This window comes from Hoplias malabaricus, chromosome Y (assembly GCF_029633855.1).
Source record: "Hoplias malabaricus isolate fHopMal1 chromosome Y, fHopMal1.hap1, whole genome shotgun sequence".
Taxonomy (NCBI): Eukaryota; Metazoa; Chordata; class Actinopteri; order Characiformes; family Erythrinidae; genus Hoplias; species Hoplias malabaricus.
The window spans coordinates 80,385,908-80,409,576 of NC_089820.1; the positions used below are offsets into that span (position 1 = coordinate 80,385,908).

The following is a 23,669-nucleotide window of genomic DNA, read 5'->3' on the forward strand; positions in this document are numbered from 1 at the left end:
ACGTTTTTTTCCCGCTTCGGTTCAGCTGATAATGCCCGGTCCATATGTTTGGACACATTGAGCCAACAGTTTGTATAAACTCCTTGGAAAAGCATGAAATGAGAAGTTCTTTTGGGATGAGTGGGAGGAGTGTGTGTGGTCAGTGCCTGACGTAGCCTAGATCCTCATGCTTGAATGCCATCTATCCCTCGTAAATATATACAAGCTTTGACTGTATTTCTGACCATATTCTGTATGTAGCACAAACCTAACGGTCGATCACGAGGCTTGGGTTGACCCACCAAACCCGTCCTTACCTGAAGTCGCTGTAAGGGTGAATGATCCAGTTCCCTGCACTCTTGACCCGCTCCTGTTCCCTTTCCACAGCCTTCTGGCTGCCGTACATGCGTAGGGAGAACTTGTTGACGCCCGGCTGCAGCATGCTGCTAAACTGCCTCTGCATGAAGCTGGCCTGGCTTCCTCGTGCCTCGCCATCCTCGCTACCTGCCGCTGCCTGCGGTCCATCCTCAGACTTCAGGAAAGTGACAGAGTTGCGGGGTTGCTGGCCTCCATGGGTCACCGAGGATGCCTTGCGGCTAGAAGCGTTGGAGAAGGACACCCGGGGGTCCCTCTTGTCCAGCTGGTCCCTTTTGTCCGGGTCATCCGTGCTGGCCGTGGAGTTACGCGCGCCTCGTCTGGGACCACCGTCCTGTCTGGACATGATGGAGCGCAGACTGCTGGCCCCTGAGTCCCGCCGGCACTCACCGTTCTTGTTGCACTTGGTGCCGGACTGTGCCTCAGCCGGTGTTTCCGGCATCACGGATGAAGTTGTTGTCCTTCCTCCTCCTGCTCCGCTTTGTCCTCCTCCTTTTCCTCCTCCCCCTCCGCCTTCGTCTGTGTCTTTTTGTCCCGGAGCATCCGCAGCTTTTGCCGGCTGCTCCTTCCTCTCTGCAGCACTGAAGTTTTTCATTCGGATGCTTCCTCCACTTCCTCCTCCCCCTCCTCCTCGTCTGAGCCTGGTGGGCTGGAGCTTAGCCTCTCCCTCGCCCTCCTCCGCCTCCTCCGCGGCGGCGTGGCTGGACGACTCGTCCACGCGGCTGCAGGAGCCGGCTGCGACTCTCTTCTGCATGACGGCTTCAGAGGAGGAGGAGGAGAGCTCAGTGTGCTCCATACAGGAAAGGAGGGGGGAGATTACCTAGAGAGAGAGAGAGAGAGAGAGAGAGAGAGAGCAGGAGGGAGGGAGAAAAGGAGGAGGGGAAAGGACAGAGTGAAAGAAACAGGAAGCAAGAGTAAATTAAACAGAAATGAAGACAAGCATGGAGGAGATGGAGGAAGGAGGGATGAAAGAAAGACAGAAAAATGAGGGAAGCAAGTGAGAGAGCAACAGATGCAGAAGGAGAAAGAGGGGAATAATTTTAAAGAAGAATAAGGTTAAAGAAGGTCAGAGAAAAGAGATAAATGGAGGGGTTGAAGCGATTTAGGGAGTGAAAAGATGAGGAAAAGAGAGACACATTTTCTCCCAACTTTTGTGCCTGTTTTACCTCATTAAATCTATTTTAGTTCTGATGTTTCCCTCTAACACTTAGCCACATTACCACACTACACTCCACCTGCGTTGGACCAGGACTGAAGCAGCAGCGCTGCTGGAGACCAGTAGTTTTCCTCTTATCAGCAGAAGGACACAAATCGCAGTGTCGTTTTGTCGTCATTGAAACGGAGGGTGAACTCAATGACAATTTCAGTACAGTCACAGACACTGAAAGTTTACCGCCCCCCAGCGGCGGAGAAACAGCTCTACACCCACTGACCCGGGACCTGAAAAGACTGAGGAACTGCGGTCAATCTCTGTTCCTATGGGAATGTAAAACAAACATATCAACGTATCCCCACAAATGTAAAACTTTCAAGCCTTAAATATTTAATGACCACAGCTTAACAAACTTGGCAGATTTGGTTGTGGTTAATTTACTAACATCTGCAGGGATCTGGATGGAGTTTTATCAAAACTGTATAGCACATATTTACCTCACATTTAGTCGACCGACCTGTTACAACAACAAACCACGGAGGGACAAAAACGGTCATTCGAAGTTTCCCTTCCACCTTAAATGTTACTCTGGCAAAATAAGGCGTTTCAACCGTCTATTGACTGTTTTACCTTATTTTTTCGAATAAAGTGGTCAACTTTACTTGAAGTGGAATGGAAAGTTTAGGAAGCCAGCTAGTGATAGCTAGTTAGCCGTTGTTGCTAATTCTTTAAATAGATAACCAATATAAACCTATCATAGCTGAAACTGACCTTTCATAAAAGTAGAATCTTTAAATGAAACAAATATATTTTCCTGCTTTTTTTTTTGCTCAAAAACGGCATGTAGCTATCACTGGAGCTATGGCCAAAATGGCTGCTAATTTAAAATTAAATTTACCTATTTTCACACTGGGCACGTTCAAATAAAAGTGTCCCTAATTCCAGGTCACATTTAGGTTATATTTTAAATATGATCTATATTTAAAATTAATCTGAACAGACACTCCTAAAGTGACCTGCAAAAAATAAATAAAATAAAAAATTGGTCCTCTCAACCAGTGTTGCAATTTCATCTAATGAATTATTGTTTATTAATAATTACAGAATTGAAGACAGATCTCAGTATGCTATATTGCCAAATGATAACATTTTCTATCTAATAATTTTGCAAAATCAGAGTAAGCTTGTAAAATAAAAACCTATTTATTAATTTCAAGAGAATTAACAAATCACAGATTTTTCTTTTACAAAATGTGCCAACATTTCTGGAAATGTGGCTTGTATTTGTTTGTGTATCAGGTTTGATGGTAAAGAACCCTATAAAAGGACTTATGACACATCTCAAGTGCACATTTGAAAAAAATCCATTCAGGTTTACTTTATATGCTTGACATTTTCCATGGGTTAAGTACTTCTGGTTACCTAAAGAACGCTGCAATGGATGGTTTTTGTAGGGCCATTTTGTTGTAATTTTTTATTTTTTTTGGAAATGGTGTGAAAGCTAAATTGTTTACTGTAAAATACCTCTAATGGCAGTGAAATAATGCAAAATATAAGACCTTCATAGACAAGGTGTTCTAGAATCATTTTGTTATTCCACTTTAAATTTAAAAAAAGAACACCACAACCCTGAACTGAATAAGTGGACCTAATGAATGATAAAAGCACACACACACAAAAAAAATAGATTTCAGAACAACCTGATTGGCACTGCCTTGCTGAAATAACCATGGACTCCCCAGGAAAAGATCTTGTCTCGATGGCAGAATAGATCTCCCTAAAACCCACATTCTTCCACGTCAATGGAAACTTCTACCATGTGCAGGTCACCCATTCCCTGGTCCCCAAACAATGAGAGTTGTTGGCTTTTTTGCACCAATTGCTGATAGCAGTCAGCATAGTCCCTTCCATTTAATTTTCATGAAACAATTTAAACAATGGGCTCCTCTGACCGTACATATTTCTATTGTTTTTTGGACCATCTGAGATGAGACCCAAAGAACTTGTTCACAGTTCTGCAAAGAATCCTTGAATAATAGTGTTTTATTTTTAGTTTTTAAGTCCTCCCATGCCCATGTGGCTGTATTTTTTTAACTGTAGCATGGCCGTTCCTTATGCATTGCCATCTGAGGGCTCAAAGGTCACTGGTTTTGCCCCTGTCGCAAATTTGGCGTGTGTGGTTGGCATCAAATTTAAAATAAGTTTTTATTTATAAAACATTGGAAATCATTTCTTTGTGCATTTGTCAGTTAAATAAACCTTCAAGAAAATTTAAATCTCTCTGGTTTTATTGCAGACTTTGCCAGTGGTTGGTAATTCTCTAAACAAATCTTACTCGGGGAACTTGAAGTAGTTTTTCTATTTAAAAAGGATTAGCACTTTGATGCACCAGAAGTCCTTCTCTGAACACATTTGTCACCTTTAGTTTGCAATGTGTGATTTTTAAAATCTACTGGTTGTCATTCTGGGTTCTGGCCACTTGTGGTCAGACCCATCAACTTCCTCCTAGTCATCTCTAAAGCTTCTGTTGCAACACCAGGGGGCCAAGCATACCTTGAAAGAGTCGCCGTTTGTCAATGACACTGAAAGGTTGTCCAATCCCAGTGGTCCAGAGAGTCGTGTCCATGTGCCGAAGAGTGTGGTCGCCTTTTGCTGCTTAAAAGGGTCAGCATGCTGTCACAGCGCCCACTTAAGTCTGCGCTTCCTACCTTCAGCTGTTGACACTCTCCCTCACACTCTCTCTCTCTCGTTCCCTCTCTCACTCTGCAGTGTCAGACCGCCAGTACAGACTTCCTGGTATGACACACAGAAGTATGATGCTTTGGGCTTCATTTGCATAAAAGGCAGAGTTCCAAGAAAAGAGCCAGATTCTGATTGATCTTGGAGAGGAGCCAGACGCACAAGATCATGAGTAAAATAAAGAAAGCTGAGTGAGAAGAAGGAAGAGGAGGGCTGTTCACAAGTAACCTTATAAAGGGTGACGCTAGTTTGCCTCGATGTACAGCTGTGTTCTTTTTTTAAGAGCGAAGCCATTTACAAGTGTGGGAGAGCAAAAGACTGTGGAACCCAAATCCTATCAAGTACAGCCTGTTGCAAGACTACAAGAGGTTCTCAAACACATCTCTGATCGTGGTGCCCAAGATGGATGCAACAATCTTGCTACAACCATGGGTTGTGAAGCCCTCCAGGAGTGGAACCAGATGATTGAAAGGATAAAATATGAAAGACTGTCTAGAGGTCTGTCAGTCTTTATCTCTAGAAGTACCAGCACCTGGTCGTTGGACGGTTGTTGAAACCTGTGCTATACATCAGAGGTCATCATAGCTGTGCATTTAGTCCAGGTTCCAGGCCGGGATTTTACAATGGCCGGTCAGTATGACACTATACCTGACCAGTTATAGCTGTAGTCATATCAGCCAGCCATTTTAAAATCCAGGCCTGGAACCTGGAACAAAGGTCTGGAATTTATGACCTCCATCATGTCTAGGCCATGTGAGAAATGCAATGGCAAGAACATATAAAAGGAAAGTCTGTGGAGTAATAGTTTTCCTAGAACTATGCATCCAAGCCAAGTACGTTCAACCTTCAGGAGCTTTTGTTTGGGTGGGAATGTGCCTTAACTCTACTTTGACAGTGTACCCACACCTGCCTCTTGTCCCTTCAGCTTTAAAACAGCATGCCAGTCCCACAGCTGTGATCAGCCAACGAGGAACTGAAGTTTCGGTGCTCCGAGGAAATTCCGTTATCACACGCTACAAAATGTAATGGGATAATGAGGCGGATAATCTCCTGTCGCTGCTCGCTACAGGTCCCGTTTGGCTTAAGAGCCTCCCAGACTGCAGAACAGAAGAATGAATTATGGCGTTCCCCAGGGGGCTCCACTAGGACCCAGGAGTTTCTTGTTTTGAAAGCAGCAGGACTCTTCTGTGTAAAATAACAAATAAATAAACAATAACAATAAAGAAAAATGGATATATACAGATCCAGCTTAATCAGGTATATGACATAGGTAGGGGTCACTGTGCTAAAAATGGGGCATGTTTAGTAGCAACTACAAGAAGACAAGGATGATTACTGTTTTTTCTCATCCACTCACACACACCCAGAGGTGATAAGAAGAAATCTACCAAATTCACAAGTGGAGTCATAAGTGGATGCAAAAATACAAATATCTTAGATTCCATTGGGTTTGTGGCTGTTACTGTACCACATTAAACACCGACTCCGTGGCACTCGTCTCAAACTGTAATCAAAACAATGACAAAGGTTTTGACTCCAGTATATTTGGTCAATACTTGTGCACTTGTTTCGAATACTAAGCTCCGCCCACATGGTGCACAAGCATCTCCTGTATCACTGAAAGAGGACAGTGTCACTGACGCAAAATCTTCAGCAGCAGCCTTTGTGGAGCATTTTCTTAAACACCATTGAGTGAATAACTGAAGGGGGAAGTTTAAAGGCTGATTCAAAAGTAACGTCATGTGTGTTTTATTTAGAAGCTAAAAAAAATTAAATATAACTTCCACGGCTCACTGAAGGGATCCATCATTTAAGTCTCTCCTTTTTAGACATCAAAATGTGAAGCGTAAAAGACCAGTGGTTAAGGGAAATTCTGTGCGAGACTAACGCTAAATTTTTGTCTTTTTTGTTTGCACCTACTGTGTCAGTGTTACTAAATTTTAATTACACTAATTTGTATATATTTTTCTAATTTTATATATATTAGGGTGACCAGACGTCCTCTTTTACCCGGACATGTCCTCTTTTTAAGACTTAAAAAAAATGTCCGGGCAGAATTTCACAAACGTCCGGGATTTTGTTTTTCTAGACCTTACATAGAACTTCGAGAAGTTTTGTTCACAAACTAGTCCCGCCCTCCCCTACTCCGATTGGTTCGCTTGAGTGAGAAGGGGGCGTGGTGAAGTAGTCTAAAATCTTCTGATTGGACGGTCTGACTGTAGAGCTACCGTTATTGGTCGATAACCTTCTCTGTAAACATTTAATTGGTCAGTCTGCACGTCAGTAGTCGTCCCCCCCGCTCCCCAAGTTATTAACAACATAATTTGCGACTAGTTATAAAATTAGAGGAACTCAACATGGCTTAATACAAGTGTAAGTTTATGAAAAGGGGGAAAAAAACAAAAAAAATACCGTGAGTTGCTGAAAATATTTCATGATCAGAAGCAGTACATTCTTGTTTCACTTTATTATGATTTACAAAAACAAATCTTTTAACTTAGAATAAGTTAAAAAAAAAAAAAACCGAGAGTCATTGAATACGTGTAGGAAATGGAGGGGAAAAACAATCAAATTAATTTTAAAAAATATATATCGTGGGGCTGTATTTTGAGGATGAAGGGAAAACACCACAAATTGTTCCAATGTGTAGTTCTGAGTTTTAAAATAAAATATTGGATGAACTATATATTTAATAGGAAATCTTTAAAAAAAAAAAAAAATCAGCTGCTTAACGGAGCACTCGCTCCATCGCCCTTTTCTTTGTTCAGTTCTAATTGTGAAAAAAAGTGCAAATAAATACAAAGTACAGAGATGAAAGCAACCCTTCCATTTTGAGATGTTCTCATTATCAGTTGGCTGTTTACTGATCTAGTTCTTATTTTATTCATTATTTGTATCTTAATAAATATGTGTGTTCACATACAGTGTACCTCAGCCACTGATATATGAATTTAAAAAAGCAATCAAAATCATATCATAAAAACACAATGTAAGAAAAAGGTTCTAGTTGTGTGTGTGTGTGTGTGTGTGTGTGTGTGTGTTTGTGTCTCCCCTTTTTTTGGGTCGTAAGAGTCTCGGTTAAAATGCCATTCGAATCCAGTCAGTAATTGGCCGGCTGTGGGAGTGGGTGTAGGTGAGACTCTGGAAGAGTTCTGTGAACGTTCCTCACTTTCTAATTTCCTCCAATTTTTTTCTTATTTTAAACCCCACATTTTGTTTTTTAAATTAAAATCACCACGTCTGGACAGCTACTGCCCTCCATGCTTTTTAAAAAGAAAAGAACAACACAAATCATGAGGAATGATCATTCTCCAGTTCAATGATAAAAAGCAAAGTTTAGATGAAAGTATACAATTGAAAGTGGTATTTGTTGCTCTTCCCTCCTCTGGTTAGATATCGAGAATATCCTTTGGCGCTTTTCCTGGTCAGGTCAGATGAAGGGGATGATGAGGATGATGATGATAATGCGTCTCTGGCTTGCCACCAGAGGGCGCTGCTGTGGTGCTGGCCTTAAAGGGAGCAATCGGGATGACCATAGTCGGGTTTCTGCTTGGGCCCCCTGCTAGGATTCAATTCCACCAACTGAAAGACTGCCCAAACTAATTTCTAGAACTTTCCCCACTTCTTCAGAGCGGCTGCTGCGTTACCAAGAGATTTTGAAGAGGGAGGACCGTGTGTGAGGAGGGGGATTCAAGCTTTAGGAGGTTCTGAATTATGCTGTTTGGCCACACTAGCACGGTCAGACTGAGATGACGATGTGTTTGATGAATGTTGTGTGAGAGTGTGTGTGTGAGTGTGTGTGCACGCGCATGTTGGGAGGACTGAGGGTTTTGTTTTGTGGGTTTTTTTAGGAGTTGTTGGCAGCATTCTCGTTGCTGGGGGAATTGGAGGAGGAAGAGGATGATGAGGAAGGCGAGAAGTTCATTCCTGATAAGCCCGGAGGATCTGTAGCTGTGTTCTGCCCGCTCAGACTCTTCCTGCATACTGGACATGTGTCGTGCTGAGGGAAAGAGAAACATGGTCGGGTCCACGTGAGTCACCTGATCAGATGCTGTTTGCTGACTAACATGCCGATATCTTTATAAGAGTATTCCTAAACATGAACAATGTAAGCAGAACATATTCATTAATAAATAATACAATAATACAATAATAATAATAATAAAAACAGCCACAAATAAATATTACATGGCAGGCTAAGTGTTGTGCAAGAACCGGTGAAGCACTATGTGTTACCTTCATAACACAATGTGTTAGCTGTCTGTACATATTCATTCTCCTATTGGACTTGGGGTTATATACGATATCAAATATTGCAAAAAACTATACGAATTGGTGGGATTTCATGCATTAATGTTAGTTTATTGTTTAGTTTATGCTCCTTCATAAATCCTAAGTCTTTTGTAGCAACCAAAAATGTGCCCCTAAGAGCCTCCCAGACTGCAGAACAGAAGAATGAATTATGGCGTTCCCCAGGGGGCTCCCCTAGGCCCCAGGAGTTTCTTGTTTTGAAAGCAGCAGGACTATTCTGCGTAAAATAATAAATAAATAAACAATACCAATAAAGAAAAATGGATATACAGTGGAACTTCTACTAACGAACTTTTCAAGATACGAACCGGGCGTTTGAATATTTTTTGCCTCCACCTACGAACCACGACTCTAGAAACGAACCCGAGTCTCCACCAAGCCAGCGGCTGGAAGTGGCCACTGACCCCAATAGGCGAGTCTCCCAGCGCCCAGACTTGAGTGAGCGTTTAAGATTAGCACATTGTAGCTTTAGCAATTTAGCATTAGTGTAAATAGCAGACATCGAAATTCGTGCTAAGTTAAGCCGCATCTACGCTTCGTCTCCCCACATTCACCGCCTACACTCTGTTATTCCACCCACCCCCACCTCCCGTCATACAGCCAGTGCCTGTGTTACTCCTCCAGCCAGTCGTCACGTCTTCAAGGTAGCGATGTGTAACCACTTACAACTTTATTATTTCTTTTTTATTACTGTTACCACTGTATTTCTCTTTTATTTTTAGTAACGCTACATGTATTTTTTTACTAATTTGAGAGTGTTGTAAACATATATCAGTGCACAAAGGGTGACTCTCGGGGTGGGGGCTGGAACGCATTAATTGCTTTTCCATTATTTTAAATGGGGAAAATTGACTCGAGAAACGAACCGGGTCACGGAACGAATCAAGTTCGTAGGTAGAGGTCCCACTGTATACAGATCCAGCTTAATCAGGTATATGACATAGGTAGGGGTCACTGTGCTAAAAATGGGCCATGTTAAGTAGCAACTACAAGAAGACAAGGATGATTACTGTTTTTTCTAAATATTAAATATACTTTTTAAATGGTAAAATCCCACCATTTGAAAATTCTACATTTCCACATAACACACACTAAAATGTGTGTTTCTTATGAACATAGAAATACACTGAAGGATGTATTTCAATGTAATTGTTTTGACATAAATATCTGAACGTAGCCATTAGCTAAACAAAGTTCCAAGCACCACAGTTAGCAGGCTTCAGGAGTGTTAGAGGATTAGGTTTTTAGGCTGAAACTGCACATCTCGGGCTGGTAAGAAATCTCAAATACATTTTACTTTTCATTTTCAGCCACACACTAGCAGTGCTTTGACTAGATGAGCTTTTGGCTCTTTCCTCAACTTTTTAGCTGTGTTTTAAACCACATACTAAAACACCAAATAGTATTTATGAATGTACTCAAAGTGCATTCATGTAGAGTGTGAATTAGAGTGTGGTTTGGGACGCAGCCCATGACAAGCTATGGCCAAAAGCTGTGTACATTTCAGAAGTTGTACTTTATCCATCTGTATCACAGTTAATCTGCAGATTATAATCATTTGTGAATATCAACATTATCTCCCAAGTCAACTGTGAAATTCAGTAAGTGATTTGTCTATAAGCAAAACAAATGAATGGCAGCGCTGAGTGTTCATAAACATTCAGAAAATATACTGGCGACTAATGAATACCACATCCATAAAAAATACAGTGTCTCAGAGCAACTAGTCATTGTTGATAAGAACGGAAAAGAAAGTAAACCAGCAAGCAGAAGCTCAAGAGTGTTACCTGTTCCAGCCAGGGCACTATACAATCATTATGAAAGAGGTGATTGCATGGAAGTTGCCTAACACTCTCTCCCACACTGTAGTCTTCTTTACACACAGGACATTCTAAACCAGCACCTGGCACCACACGGGGAAAGAACGGGGAGGGAAAAAACATTTATTTTCTAAGCTGAATCTGTGACTGCAAATGTAGCCCTTTAACCTTGCATTTGATTTAATTTACTACTCAGCATCAACAGATCAACCCAAGCTAATTAGCCCAGTCACATCCCATGACTAGGTTAACTGAAAGCCCACAGCAAAGAAAGACCCAGGCTGGATCTCAAATGGCTCCAAATAAACCCAGTAGGGAGACAGGCAAAAATCACTTACACATGTAATGGTCACTATATATGAAGGAGCCATCTGAAATTCAGTCTGAGAAATAAGAATACATCATGATCAGTAACAGCAGAATCAAAGACATGTCAGACAAACTCGAATAAAAGGCCATCATTAACACTGTCAATCAAACACGTCTCTTCTGTCAGGTGCCTTCTGTAATCGGATTCACAGACATCTGTGGAGAATGTTATATTTTGAAAGCCTTAAGAGTTAATAGGTTTTACACTCTAACAATTAATAAAATGAGAAAAACTGTAAGAACATAGTTTGTATTTAACGCCATGTCGGCCACAGGGCCACATTCTAATGTTAATCTTAACCTAATCTAAAATTGATTTACGAATACAGATTTATTTCAGATAAGTTGAGACTGACATTTATTTAAGTTCGTCATGTGTGTTGTCTTAATGGTCATTACTGACAGGAATTTAAGGAGTGCTGATGCTTTCGTATTGTTGAATTATTCTGTTATGGACTTCTGCTGCCTCTCGTGGCCAAAATCAATAAAGTCCAACATTACATTTTTTATCGTAAGTAAAAACAGAGAACACTTCTTCCTCCATGTGTCCAATATTTGGACTGTTATTGTGCATTCTTCAGACCAAAACTATCAAAAAGAAGTGAAACATTATGGTTAATGCATATTAATGCATATATAAGGCTGGAACGATAGCACCCTCCTAAGCATACCACACACACCACGACATCTTACAAAGGCATAAAATGATTCTTAAACACAGCCCTGTTTTAATATCCTGGACCCTCAACAATGGAATGAAGAAGACGGCTTGACTTAATATCTCACCTGTAGCTTCTTTCTCATTACTGCAAGGGATGTTACTGTTTAAAGGCTAAGCACCACTTAATGGACCTCCATGAATATTTCACATTATTGTAGTTACTGACAGATATAAGTATGAATTAAAATGAAAATTGTGACGGTCTTTTAAACCTTATTCCTTGAATTAGTAAGAAATAACATGTTTTCTGACGATCAATAAACACAAGTTAGGAACTCAAACTCCACTGTATTTATTTGTTTGACACTTTCATATCACTGGTGCTTAGCCTTTAAGGACTTTCTCCAGTCTCTACTTCAGTATAAAAGTTCACACACACAAGTTTATACAAGGAGATTCACTCAAAAGAGGCCTTGACTATTCTTATGTAACTCCCATTAGGATGGAGCAGTCTGAACAAAACAAACCCCACATATTATTTCCTAAATACACTCTGACGCTGCTTTGACAAATAGGTGACGCAACAGGTTCACACCATAAAGATGCACTGCTCAATACCGTACACCACCATCCTGAAGAGAAGTCGAATGAGTGAAGGGTTATAGAGCTATGCACCCAAAAGGGTAAACGTCACTACGGCTGCCCTGCACCTAACTCATTTTTCCAAAGCAGGGGCATCCTGGCTTGTTCGAAGCTCCATATACTGAGGCGCACCTTGTGCTTGCATTCAGATTGCTTCGTCCTATCAAGAGTATTACATAATATTCAGGGCCTCTTTCGTGTGAATCTCGCATTATACTTTCAACAGAGCAGGGTGCTGATTCAATGCTACTGTTCATTGCTAGCTTTACTCTGTGTGTTTTGAATGGGTCAGCTAACAAACTGTGCTGGACGTCGGTCCTCCAGGACGAGAGCTGCCCAGCCCTACAACTGCAAAAATATCTCAAAATGTCCTGTGATTTGTCTTGTGTTCTTGGACAACTTCTCTCTAATTACATCACTGTGGGATTTCAAAGCCTTTCTTAATACTTAAAGCCTCATAAAAGGTCAGGTAAATGCAGGTAAAACTGCATGGAAATTTGACCTGAGGGTTTGCTGCGGTAACCAACCCAACCAGCTTGTGATGTGTTCACAGTTAAAACAGCATTATACAATCATGACCATGCACCATGTTCACACAGCTCTCGTTTTTTTAAAGAAGAACAGTAGCAGGTGATTTTAGAAAAAGGTCTAGGTAACAATTAGTCCAGTTTGTTACTTATTTGACTAAAGTGAGCCAGCAGTATCAATATATTCTCACACAGGGCAATGCCCATAAAGACCGCTGGTGTGGCACTCACCCACGTGCTCCTCTGTGATCTGAACTGTTGGAAGGCTTTTAATTTTTTCTCTGTCTGCAGGAGGCGGACCCGTATTTTCAAACTGATTCAATAACTGCAAAAGAGGTGCAAAAATACTGAACAGTCAATATGCTTTAGTCGATATCGTGGTGATAGAATACGTTGAATTATTTCTTTACAGAGAGTTCATACCTGTGTTATAATAGCATCTAATCCGTTGGCCCCCCAAGCGTAGTCCATTGGATTTGAATGTAGCATTCCCCTATAAAAGATCAATATAAAATTCATCACCCACAACACAGCCATATTTAATTAGAAAGACTCTACAGTAAAGATTAACACTTAGAATAATGAAATGTTTAAACCTTGTATTTTCATACCATGGTCCCATGCCCATATTTGGCATAGCTGTTGGTGCGATGATTCCATTTACTAACTGCTGAATTATTCTGTTAAAACACACAACACATGAGTTAACAATGAACATGAACTTTACACCAACACTGATTCAAATTCATGTACTCAGAATATATCAAATTATATCAACTCAGAAAGTTCTGTATTCATGACAAAATATTTATTCAATCACATAATCCCAGAGTAAAATAATGAACAAATAAACTGAGCACATTACCGTAACAACACCGTAAATCAAAGCATTCTAAGACAAAACGCACACATGGAAATGCCTCTGGGCTAAAAGATTCCTTGCCAGTTCATTTCAACGGGCACACAACTAATGTGTTATCGTTCTCTTTTGTTATCTCTGTGACTGTATTCCATTTTATTTTTTACATTCATTTTCCTTCTATCTTTTTAAACAAGCCTCATTTTAATAGTCAAAGACTTAAAAAAACACAGACAGGTAATTCGATTAAGTGACACCTGTCAAAGGGTGGGATATATTAAGCAAAAAGTGAAGAATCAGTTCTTGAAATTGATGTGTAAGTAGGAAAAATAATCAAGTGAGAGAATCTGAGCAACTCTACCAAAGACCACATTTTAAAGGACTAACAACTGGATCACAGAATCTCCAAAAGTGGTAGGTGCTTCAGGGTGTTTTCTCAGTAAACAGTGGGAAGTACATCTCAAAGGTGGTCTAAGGAAAGACAACTGGTGAATTAGCAACAGCGGGGTCATGGGTGCACACTTCAAGGCAACAGTATTTCCTATAAGTAAGTAAGTAAATGAATGTACGTGTGTATACCCAGATATGGATTGGCTCTATCCAGGGTGAATTCAGTCGTTTATGTGGCCTGTCGTTTCCTGGTTGTGAATACACTGTACACATTGATTGGGTGTTGAATGGAATGGCATTCTGTGCAGTGTTTATTATAAAGCGTCCTTGGATACCGAGAAAGGCACTATTTAAGTTTAGTATTAACAATAAATGGATAAAATGAATAAGCAGTAATGGCTTCTTTTAACACTCTGCAAAAACTGGACGGATTTGAGGATAATACATCGTTCAAGGTTTTGTCTTTGGCCAAAGAAGTCCCCAGATCTCAATCTGATCTGACATCTGTGGGATATGTTGGAGAATAAAAAAATGAATGATAATATCTGAAAATGGATATGGACTGGGAGAGTTTAACACACAGAATATACTGGTATATGTTGAATCTAACCATTTATATTCTAAAGAATGTTGAGGGAATTGTGCATAAAAATAAAATTAAATTTGTGGAAGTGTTGTTGCCCGTAAAACTGAGCTGATTCAGATTCTGTCCTCACCCCTCTAAAGTTGGCACCCCTTCATGCCGCGTCCCTTGTCTCCGGGGAACGTGGCGTCCCCTTGGCTGCCTGGCTCCGTAACGCTGGCGCGAGGCCATCTCCCTTTCCCTGCGGTTCTCCGCCTCACGGTTGTCCTCAGTGGGCAGCCCCGCCCGCAGATCAAAGCCCTCACCGAAAATCCCCAAAGCAAACTGACCATAGCCATGCGGGAAGGTAAAGAGGGTCTGGTCCACATTCTGCAAACCACATTAATAATAAATATAACAAACCATGTTTAGCCTAGAGGCACACACTGAGTAATCCGTTTTGCGTGACGCTAAATTCTGGTTGAAGTTTGCATTTTTTTAGGCTTTGCAACATTTAGAGCTACTGCTCCTAGGAAATGGCATGCATTTTTAAGCTTTTTGTTTTTAAACTTGCATTTACCCCAAAAATATATGTATATATAAAATAATGAATATTTAAAAGTGTATCTCTAAGAACAAGTGAAAAGCAAAAAAAAATACATTTATGGACCATTCCACAAAAGGAGTGCTACTGTGCTTTAATCCAGTCTTTTTTTATACTGGACACTTAACATGTGCAAAAGTACTAGTATTATTTTAAGGTTCTGTTTTGGTTCTCCTATATTATACACCAAGAATTACATTGATTAATATCAAACTATTCAGCTCATTTTACAGTCAAAACTGAGCATATGATTCTTTGATGAATAAGGGCCCAATACGAAGCAGAAAATTAAAAACAATCCTCTTAAATCTAATAGACCTTTCCCAAATATTCAATGGACAAAAGCCTTTTGCTGAGTGTATGATACCGTTAGTGAGGACATTCAGCCTCACCTCGAATGGGGGACGGTTCTGATCACTGGAGGAGTGTGTGGACGTGGACCCATTCTCTGCACTGAAGGCAAAAACATCCCATTTAAATATAATAATAATAGGATAAAAACAATCTTTTTCAGAACCATAAACATTAGACACAGTTCACTTTATTTATGTCTACTTCTTATAATAAAAACAACAAATCCAAGTTCCTGACACACACACACGATGTTAACTGAACAAACTGATTCACTGATTGAGAATCTTAATGTTTTACAGCCTAGAAATAATTACAGACCAATTATTTATCTGTTATCGAATATTTTTCCCAAAGGAAGTTCATAAAGAAAAGCAGCTTGTATGAATGCAAACATCTGTCCTGGATACAGAAGCTGATTTAATTCTAAAGGACTGCGGAGTCTAAATCTGGTGAATCAGTGTTTCTGGAGACACAGCAGGAAGAGAAAGGTTTATCTCAACAGCAAGTAGCTACTTAATTACATGTGTTATACTGTAAGGACACCACTGTACTGCAGGGGAAATGAGCGTGCAAGCTGTTTTCTTACTGTTGTCTTATATTTTGTCAGGAGGGTGTAACAAAAAATGACAAATAGTTTTTATAATTAATGCCTTTTTGGTCAGAAAATTCTAAAAAAAAAAAATGTAATAATTCTTTCCAGCTTTGGCTTGTTCATATTTTTGCAGTCCTGAGATATACAGAGATTGTTCCAATAGCTATATTCAGGTTTGAATATCCGCTAAAACAATATGAAAACTGAGGAGGGCATCCTAGTGGTCTGCATGGACCTTTAGCACAGCCCTGGAAGAATTTTTACAAGACGACATACCTTCTCTCATCCGGTAACTCTTCAATGAAGCCAGACTGACACCGTGGACAGGTATAATCCTAAAAAAAAAAACATAGTTTAGTAAGAAGCCAGCCTGGACTAAAAAGCCCACTACATAACTGCATGTGATGTCACATGACAAAGGGAGACACGGTGGCGCAGCAGGTAGTGTCGCAATCAGACAGCTCCAGGAGGTTGTGGGTTAGATTCCCGCTCCGGGTGACTGTCTGTGAGGAGTGTGGTGTGTTCTCTCTGTGTCTGCGTGGGTTTCCTCCGGGTGACTGTCTGTGAGGAGTGTGGTGTGTTCTCCTTGTGTCCGTGTGGGTTTCCTCCGGGTGACTGTCTGTGAGGAGTGTGGTGTGTTCTCCTCGTGTCCGCGTGGGATTCCTCCGGGTGACTGTCTGTGAGGAGTGTGGTGTGTTCTCCTCGTGTCCGCGTGGGATTCCTCCGGGTGCCCCGGTTTCCTCCCACAGTCCAAAAACACACGTTGGTAGGTGGATTGGCGACTCAAAAGTGTCCGTAGGTGTGAATGTGTGAGTGTGTGTGTTGCCCTGTAAAGAACTGGCACCCCCTCCAGGGTGTGTTCCTGCCTTGCACCCAATTATTCCAGGTAGGCTCCGGACCCACCGCGACCCTGAACTGGATAAGCGCTTACAGATAAAGAATGAATGAATGTCACATGACAATGTTAATTTTTTTGTTTTCACTGTCTTTATTAACAAAAATATCTGTGTTTTTGTTTGCCTTGAACATTTACAACAGTGAGGTACCTCATGGTGTATGTGTATGGTAAACAGGACAGAACAAAATTGCTGTCGGGTCTATATGCCATTCTTAAAGCAGAAAATAGCAGCACTCAATAAGCAAGTGCACATTAACTTCAGTTATGCAAAATGAACAAGTTGCAAAGAGAATTTTTAAAACATCCAAGAGAGGACATATACAGACCTTTTTTTCTAGTCATTTCATTCTCTGCAGTCACATCACTATTTTCTACACCTGAGGTAAAACCCATTCTAGTACTGTTGGTGCCATAAAAGAACAACTTTTCAATGTCAGCTACAGTCGACCTCACAGAAGCATCTCATATCTAATGCGATCTAAACAGCGGTAAACATAATAGGACCTATATTATGAATAACAACTTGGCATTGAGATTAGCCTCACTGCATTCACGAAACCAGCAACCTACAGACCACCATGACATGGAAGCATTAGTACCAATGGCTGCACTATAGTGCTTTGACTGTAGCTCTATACTGTGTGAGTTCGTTCTAGAGTCTCTGTACAATGAGGCAAAAAGGATGCCAACGGGAGAACCAAAGAACCTTTGTTGGAGCATTCACTATCCGTCATACAAGGAGTGATCATGTGTTGAACTTACTCTTAACTAAAAAAAAAAAGGCAAAGGACCAACATAATCATGATGAAACTAACAGGCACTTCCTGCCTTGCATTATTTGGCATTTGGAGAAGACTGGACCATTACAGTTGGTCATGCTGTTGTTAGTATATCTGTAAATGTACTGACATCTGAAACACTATAGCTAAGAGTGACAACCTGGGAATTTACTGGCTCACAGTTATGATGACATCTGCCACTTAACCCAAGCCCCAAAGGCTCAGAGCCCATCAAAGCAATCCACAAGACAAAAATGATTTAGTTGTCAAGAACAGGAGGTGACTCTGACCGCTCTCACAGGAAAGCAGCAGTATTTGCACTTGTCAGCTATTCAGGGTTTAAAACAGGCTCAAACCTCTACCGAGATAAATAACTGGAGAAAGATATGTTATGATTATTGTGATAAACCAACACATTTCCCTGAATAAATGGTGGGTATAATCAGTGTTTAAACAATATTCACCAACTGCATGTAACATAACAAAGAGAACATAAATAATCCTGTTTTATTCTGTATATCTGTATCAAAACACTACACTCTGTACTGAGTCTTCAAGTATGAATTAAATATAGTACTTCCATGTGTAATCAACAAAACATGAAAGTCTGCTTTTGTATATTGCAATGACTCAAGCACCATAGGTTTTAAAAGTGATTCAATAAGTGGGGTGTCATGTGTAGGAGTGCAACTAGAGGTTCAAGTTTTACTTCAACTTTGTGAGTGAAGCATCACATTTAGCCCCTACAACTGTGAGAAATCACAACACAATCAATGAGGTGAACTAGCATCCATTCCAATTAGGGCTGGGTGACGAGGCCTATAAACTGTTTAGCAATATGTGCCGCCTTTACTGTGACACACAAGATGTATCTCGACATTTTGAGTTCTCCTCTTAAAGGCTAAGCACCAGCTCTATGAAAGTGTCAAACAAATAAATACAGTGGAATTTGAGTTCCTAACGTGTGTTTATTGAGAGTCAGAAAACATGTTGTTTCTTACTAATTGAAGGAATAAGGTTTAAAAGATCGTTGGTCCCCCCCCACCAACGGTGTTGGGAAACTCTAATAGGCGTCTTGCCTGTGACGTAGATGGTGGACAACAACTCTAGAAGCTGCACTTAATTTAATGAAAAATGAGGAAAAGGTGTGTTGTTTTTGGCTGCAATCATTCAATGTACAGTGGGACATCTGTGCACAAATGACCCAAAGATCCCAAAATATCCAGAAAATGGACTAAATTTGTCAACTTTAAACGGGCACTTTGGAAAGGACCATCCGCTCACTCCGTTATCTGTAGCTCATTTCACTGGCGCTTTTCCAACAATATGGGCATGTAAGGACACCAACGAAAGGTGTTCAAGAGCCTCTGTAACATGGAGGTAAACAGGGTAAGGACACTCACTTCGCCTGTTTTAGTTGGTGTTAGTTAACGTTAGCTTGACTCGCTAAACTCGGTGGCTCAGATTATACTCGGCTACGTAGCTGCATTACGGAGGTTTATAGTGTCGGATGAATTCGAGTTCGACTTCGATCACATTTACAAGAATAACGGTACCTCTACATTTGAGTTTAGCTTATTGCTAGGCTATTGTCATGAATAATGTTGGTTATTTAGCTAGATACTGTCATAACAGTCAGTCATAACGGTGTTTTACCGCGGCGTTGTTCAGCTGTTGTCCACCAGTGACGTCACGGTTGCGTTCAAGAATTTCCGTAGCGAGCTCGGGTTTTTCCGTCAATTTAATAAAATTGTCAGTTTTAAAGCAAATTAAGCTGCTATTTTCATTTTAATTCATACTTATATCTGTCAGTAACTAAAATAATGTGGAATATTCATGGAGGTCCATTAAGTGGTGCTTAGCCTTTAAGCGCAGCAATCTGAAGATTCTAATAGTCTTGGCTTGTTTGAAATATCATGTGTTTTTAAATTGAACTATTTACGCCCTCTTGCATTCAAAAAAGGAACATTGAAACCAAGTTAAATTGAACAAATAGTCAATGAAACACCAAAGTAAGGCTCATGCCAGTGGCTTAAAATATGTGTTTTGCACTTGACTTTCACAATACAGTCACACAATAAATAAAACCAGCGTCAACAAATCAGGTCTATTCAACACATCACTCAGCCCCAATTCCTTGAAAAGTTAAGGACATTCTAGACGTTTCCTTCAAATGTGGACATATCTTTTAAGTAACGGATTTGAACTTTCAAAGTGACCCTCAAGTGCACGAGAGGCGTGACTGAAATATCTAGAATATTCTACACACTGGAAAGACAACAGAGCCGAGTGAATGCTGAGGAACATGAAATTCAACAGCCCATTGAACACTTGTTTTCAAGCTTTGAGGTGTTATTCACACATTAGGATAAACATATCAACTCGTCTGAAACTCAAGGATTGTATCTGAAGGAAAAGTAGAGAATCCGTTGAGGTGAAATAGTTTGAAAGGCGTTAAACAGGTGGCATTGACGACCTAATTCTCTAACCCAGGTTATAAGGTTGGTCCCTTTACATAGGTTTAAATTGTATAACTTTAATAAATATGACATTAATGGCACCCAAAACGGAATCACCCAAATTCACAGTCCACAGCTTTGACAACTATCCTCTGAAATCTCGGAGCTCTGTAATGTTAATTTAATACATTAATCGTGTTAGCCAACTAAGGCTAGCTCTCTATAAATATACAATCTCAGAGGCAACTGAGAGCAGCAAAATTAACTGACAAGTCTTTTTAAGGTAAACTGAGGGAGTCAACAAGTTCATCCGCGTCTCGTGAACGAACTAACCCCCTTCAAAGCCCCAAAACACGACTTTCTGGCGGCTAGTTAGCACTGCTAACGAAACACAAATCAAATTGAAGTTGCTTCTTTTTCGAATTTTCCCTTCCACCTTAAACAGCGTAACCGTTCATTTCTGGAGCATGGTATGATTTAATGCAGAACAGAATATAAGAATATGTACCCGAGTCGAGCTTAAGGCTCCAGGCTGTACCGTTAGCTGCCCTCTCATTTAAGGTGGAACGGCTCATTGGAGTTAGGAGCCAGCTTCATGCCGCACAGCTAACGTTAGCATGCTAAGCTGTAAACTGCTAGTGGACATTAATGGAACGGCTAACAGCGATGCTAACATGCAAACCGCTCAGCTCTCCACAGCTGCTCAACCATCGCAGACAAACCGCGGGTTTCTCCGTAAAACTCGCGGCTCCACGGGGAACAGAGAACACGACTCGGGGCCGCGGAATTACCGGGAGGCGCGGGCTGATCTCCTCGCAGCATCTGTGACAGAAGAAGCGGCTGGTCCGGAGCGGAGCTTCCGCCATATTCACTCTCACTGCGGGACTCAAAGCCAGAGGCAACGGCGGAACGGCGTTCACACTGGGACACACCGAGCACACGCACACGCGCGCGCGAGAGACAGAGAGTGAGTCAGACACACACACAATTTTACACAAGTGCGTTTCCAAGGATTGTGGGGATGTAGCATTGACTTACATTAATTTTCTTATTATAGGGTCATTCAGTAACCTGACATTAACCACAAGTACTAACTAGCCAACCCTAAAACCTACCCTTATATGACCTTACACTAATATAACCCTAATACTTTCCATATTATGATCCCAACACATACCCCAAAACGTACCCGAACCCTTAAACCAGCCCTAACCCTAACCACAACTCTAAACATAATATTAAAACGTGTATTCACCTTAAAATTTACACAGCAAATATAAACATGAACAAACTAGTATGTTCTAGGTACATCTAACGTCTTCAAATCTTAAAAAATCAGATGATTATTAATGGAAAAGTGTTACCAAATTTGAGAATGTCTCGTCATTAAGTTACACATTGTTTCTGGTTTACATTAGACTTTACTATTTATGGAAAGGGTGGAAAACCTGCTCATGATCTTTCAGTTGCCACTGCCATTTACATTTACTAGCCACATATAGAATGCAAATTCCAGCTGCTCTCAAGACACTAAATTCCACTTTTGTGCCTCTGTAAGCGTAACTCACAATGAGATCAGGAAAAATATTATTTTCAATATTCACTTAAATTTTAAATTTCAGTATTCAATTTTGAATACTCATTTATTTAGGAAGGTTATATCCTCAGTATGTGATCTTGTTTAATTATATGATACTGGGTTCATAATGGGCGACATGGTGGCGCAGCAGGTAGCGTCGCAGTCACACAGGAGGTTGTGAGTTCGATTCCCGCTCCGGGTGACTGTCTGTGAGGAGTGTGGTGTGTTCTCCCTGTGTCTGCATGGGTTTCCTCCGGGTGACTGTCTGTGAGGAGTGTGGTGTGTTCTCCCTGTGTCTGCGTGGGTTTCCTCCGGGTGACTGTCTGTGAGGAGTGTGGTGTGTTCTCCCTGTGTCTGCGTGGGTTTCCTCAGGGTGACTGTCTGTGAGGAGTGTGGTGTGTTCTCCCTGTGTCTGTGTGGGTTTCCTCCAGGTGACTGTCTGTGAGGAGTGTGGTGTGTTCTCCCTGTGTCTGCATGGGTTTCCTCCGGGTGACTGTCTGTGAGGAGTGTGGTGTGTTCTCCCTGTGTCTGCGTGGGTTTCCTCCGGGTGACTGTCTGTGAGGAGTGTGGTGTGTTCTCCCTGTGTCTGCGTGGGTTTCCTCAGGGTGACTGTCTGTGAGGAGTGTGGTGTGTTCTCCCTGTGTCTGTGTGGGTTTCCTCCAGGTGACTGTCTGTGAGGAGTGTGGTGTGTTCTCCCTGTGTCTGCGTGGGTTTCCTCAGGGTGACTGTCTGTGAGGAGTGTGGTGTGTTCTCCCTGTGTCTGTGTGGGTTTCCTCCAGGTGACTGTCTGTGAGGAGTGTGGTGTGTTCTCCCTGTGTCTGCGTGGGTTTCCTCCGGGTGACTGTCTGTGAGGAGTGTGGTGTGTTCTCCCTGTGTCTGCGTGGGTTTCCTCAGGGTGACTGTCTGTGAGGAGTGTGGTGTGTTCTCCCTGTGTCTGTGTGGGTTTCCTCCAGGTGACTGTCTGTGAGGAGTGTGGTGTGTTCTCCCTGTGTCTGTGTGGGTTTCCTCCAGGTGACTGTCTGTGAGGAGTGTGGTGTGTTCTCCCTGTGTCTGCGTGGGTTTCCTCCGGGTGACTGTCTGTGAGGAGTGTGGTGTGTTCTCCCTGTGTCTGTGTGGGTTTCCTCCAGGTGACTGTCTGTGAGGAGTGTGGTGTGTTCTCCCTGTGTCTGCGTGGGTTTCCTCAGGGTGACTGTCTGTGAGGAGTGTGGTGTGTTCTCCCTGTGTCTGTGTGGGTTTCCTCCAGGTGACTGTCTGTGAGGAGTGTGGTGTGTTCTCCCTGTGTCTGCGTGGGTTTCCTCCGGGTGACTGTCTGTGAGGAGTGTGGTGTGTTCTCCCTGTGTCTGTGTGGGTTTCCTCCGGGTGACTGTCTGTGAGGAGTGTGGTGTGTTCTCCCTGTGTCTGCGTGGGTTTCCTCCGGGTGACTGTCTGTAAGGAGTTGGTGTGTTCTCCCCGTGTCTGCGTGGGTTTCCTCCAGGTGACTGTCTGTGAGGAGTGTGGTGTGTTCTCTCTGTGTCTGTGTGGGTTTCCTCCAGGTGACTGTCTGTGAGGGGTGTGGTGTGTTCTCACCACTTCATAGTTGCACTACGCACTACATTGTTACAGGGTATCCATTTCCATGGTTATGCTAATTACATAACAATTATTGCTGGAAGTTTAGCTACATTACATTTTCATCAGTTTACATCATCATTCATTATCTGTAAGCCCTTATCCAGTTCAGGGTCGTGGTGGGTCCAGAGCCTACCTGGAATCATTGGGCGCAAGGCAGGAATACACTTTGGAGGGGGTGCCAGTCTTCACAGACAGTCACCCGGAGCGGGAATCGAACCCACAACCTCCAGGCCCCTGGAGCTGTGTGACTGCGACACTAACCTGCTGCAACACCGTGCCGCTCTTTCCATCATTATGCTAGAAAAATTATCATGGTTATGCCAGTGTAAGATTCAAGAAGACACACACAAGTTATATATATAGCAGTGTAAAATAATAAAGAAAAACAATAGGAATGATAGGTTAA

General features: G+C 41.6%; 2 protein-coding genes across 3 annotated transcripts in view; both read right to left on the reverse strand.

The window, feature by feature from the left end:
- Window positions 1-1,150, reverse strand: part of LOC136678557 (potassium/sodium hyperpolarization-activated cyclic nucleotide-gated channel 2-like) — a 97,257-nt gene extending 96,107 nt beyond the window's left edge. The window contains exon 1 of the mRNA XM_066656601.1: window positions 297-1,150. Within this exon, the coding sequence (XP_066512698.1) occupies window positions 297-1,150 (854 nt within the window). The remainder of the gene's footprint in view (window positions 1-296) is intronic.
- A 5,624-nt stretch (window positions 1,151-6,774) lies between these two features.
- On the reverse strand, window positions 6,775-21,017 carry LOC136678904 (E3 ubiquitin-protein ligase RNF126-like). 2 transcript variants are annotated; one of them, XM_066657086.1, is made up of 9 exons: window positions 20,865-21,017; window positions 16,214-16,272; window positions 15,384-15,444; window positions 14,542-14,777; window positions 13,188-13,256; window positions 13,000-13,069; window positions 12,808-12,901; window positions 10,345-10,460; window positions 6,775-8,246 (listed from the first exon to the last, which is right to left on the reverse strand). In XM_066657086.1, exons 1-9 carry the CDS (start codon window positions 20,937-20,939, stop codon window positions 8,094-8,096), a joined length of 933 nt encoding a protein of 310 aa, XP_066513183.1. In that variant the 5' UTR covers window positions 20,940-21,017; the 3' UTR covers window positions 6,775-8,093. The 2 variants fall into 2 exon arrangements, with proteins under 2 accessions (XP_066513183.1, XP_066513182.1); XM_066657085.1 differs by having other exon boundaries at window positions 13,173-13,256.
- Between the last annotated feature and the right edge of the window lie 2,652 nt (window positions 21,018-23,669).

What these genes read in the sequence shown, in the direction of transcription:
- LOC136678904 (XM_066657085.1), bottom strand. Translation starts at nt 20,939, where the DNA reads ATGGCGGAAGCTCCGCTCCGGACCAGCCGCTTCTTCTGTCACAGATGC. An exon ending in TAGATGCTATTATAACACAG is followed by an intron (nt 12,902 to 12,999) that starts GTATGAACTCTC and finishes CCTCTTTTGCAG; the next exon opens with TTATTGAATCAGTTTGAAAA. An exon ending in TAGTGCCCTGGCTGGAACAG is followed by an intron (nt 8,247 to 10,344) that starts GTAACACTCTTG and finishes TCTTTCCCTCAG; the next exon opens with CACGACACATGTCCAGTATG.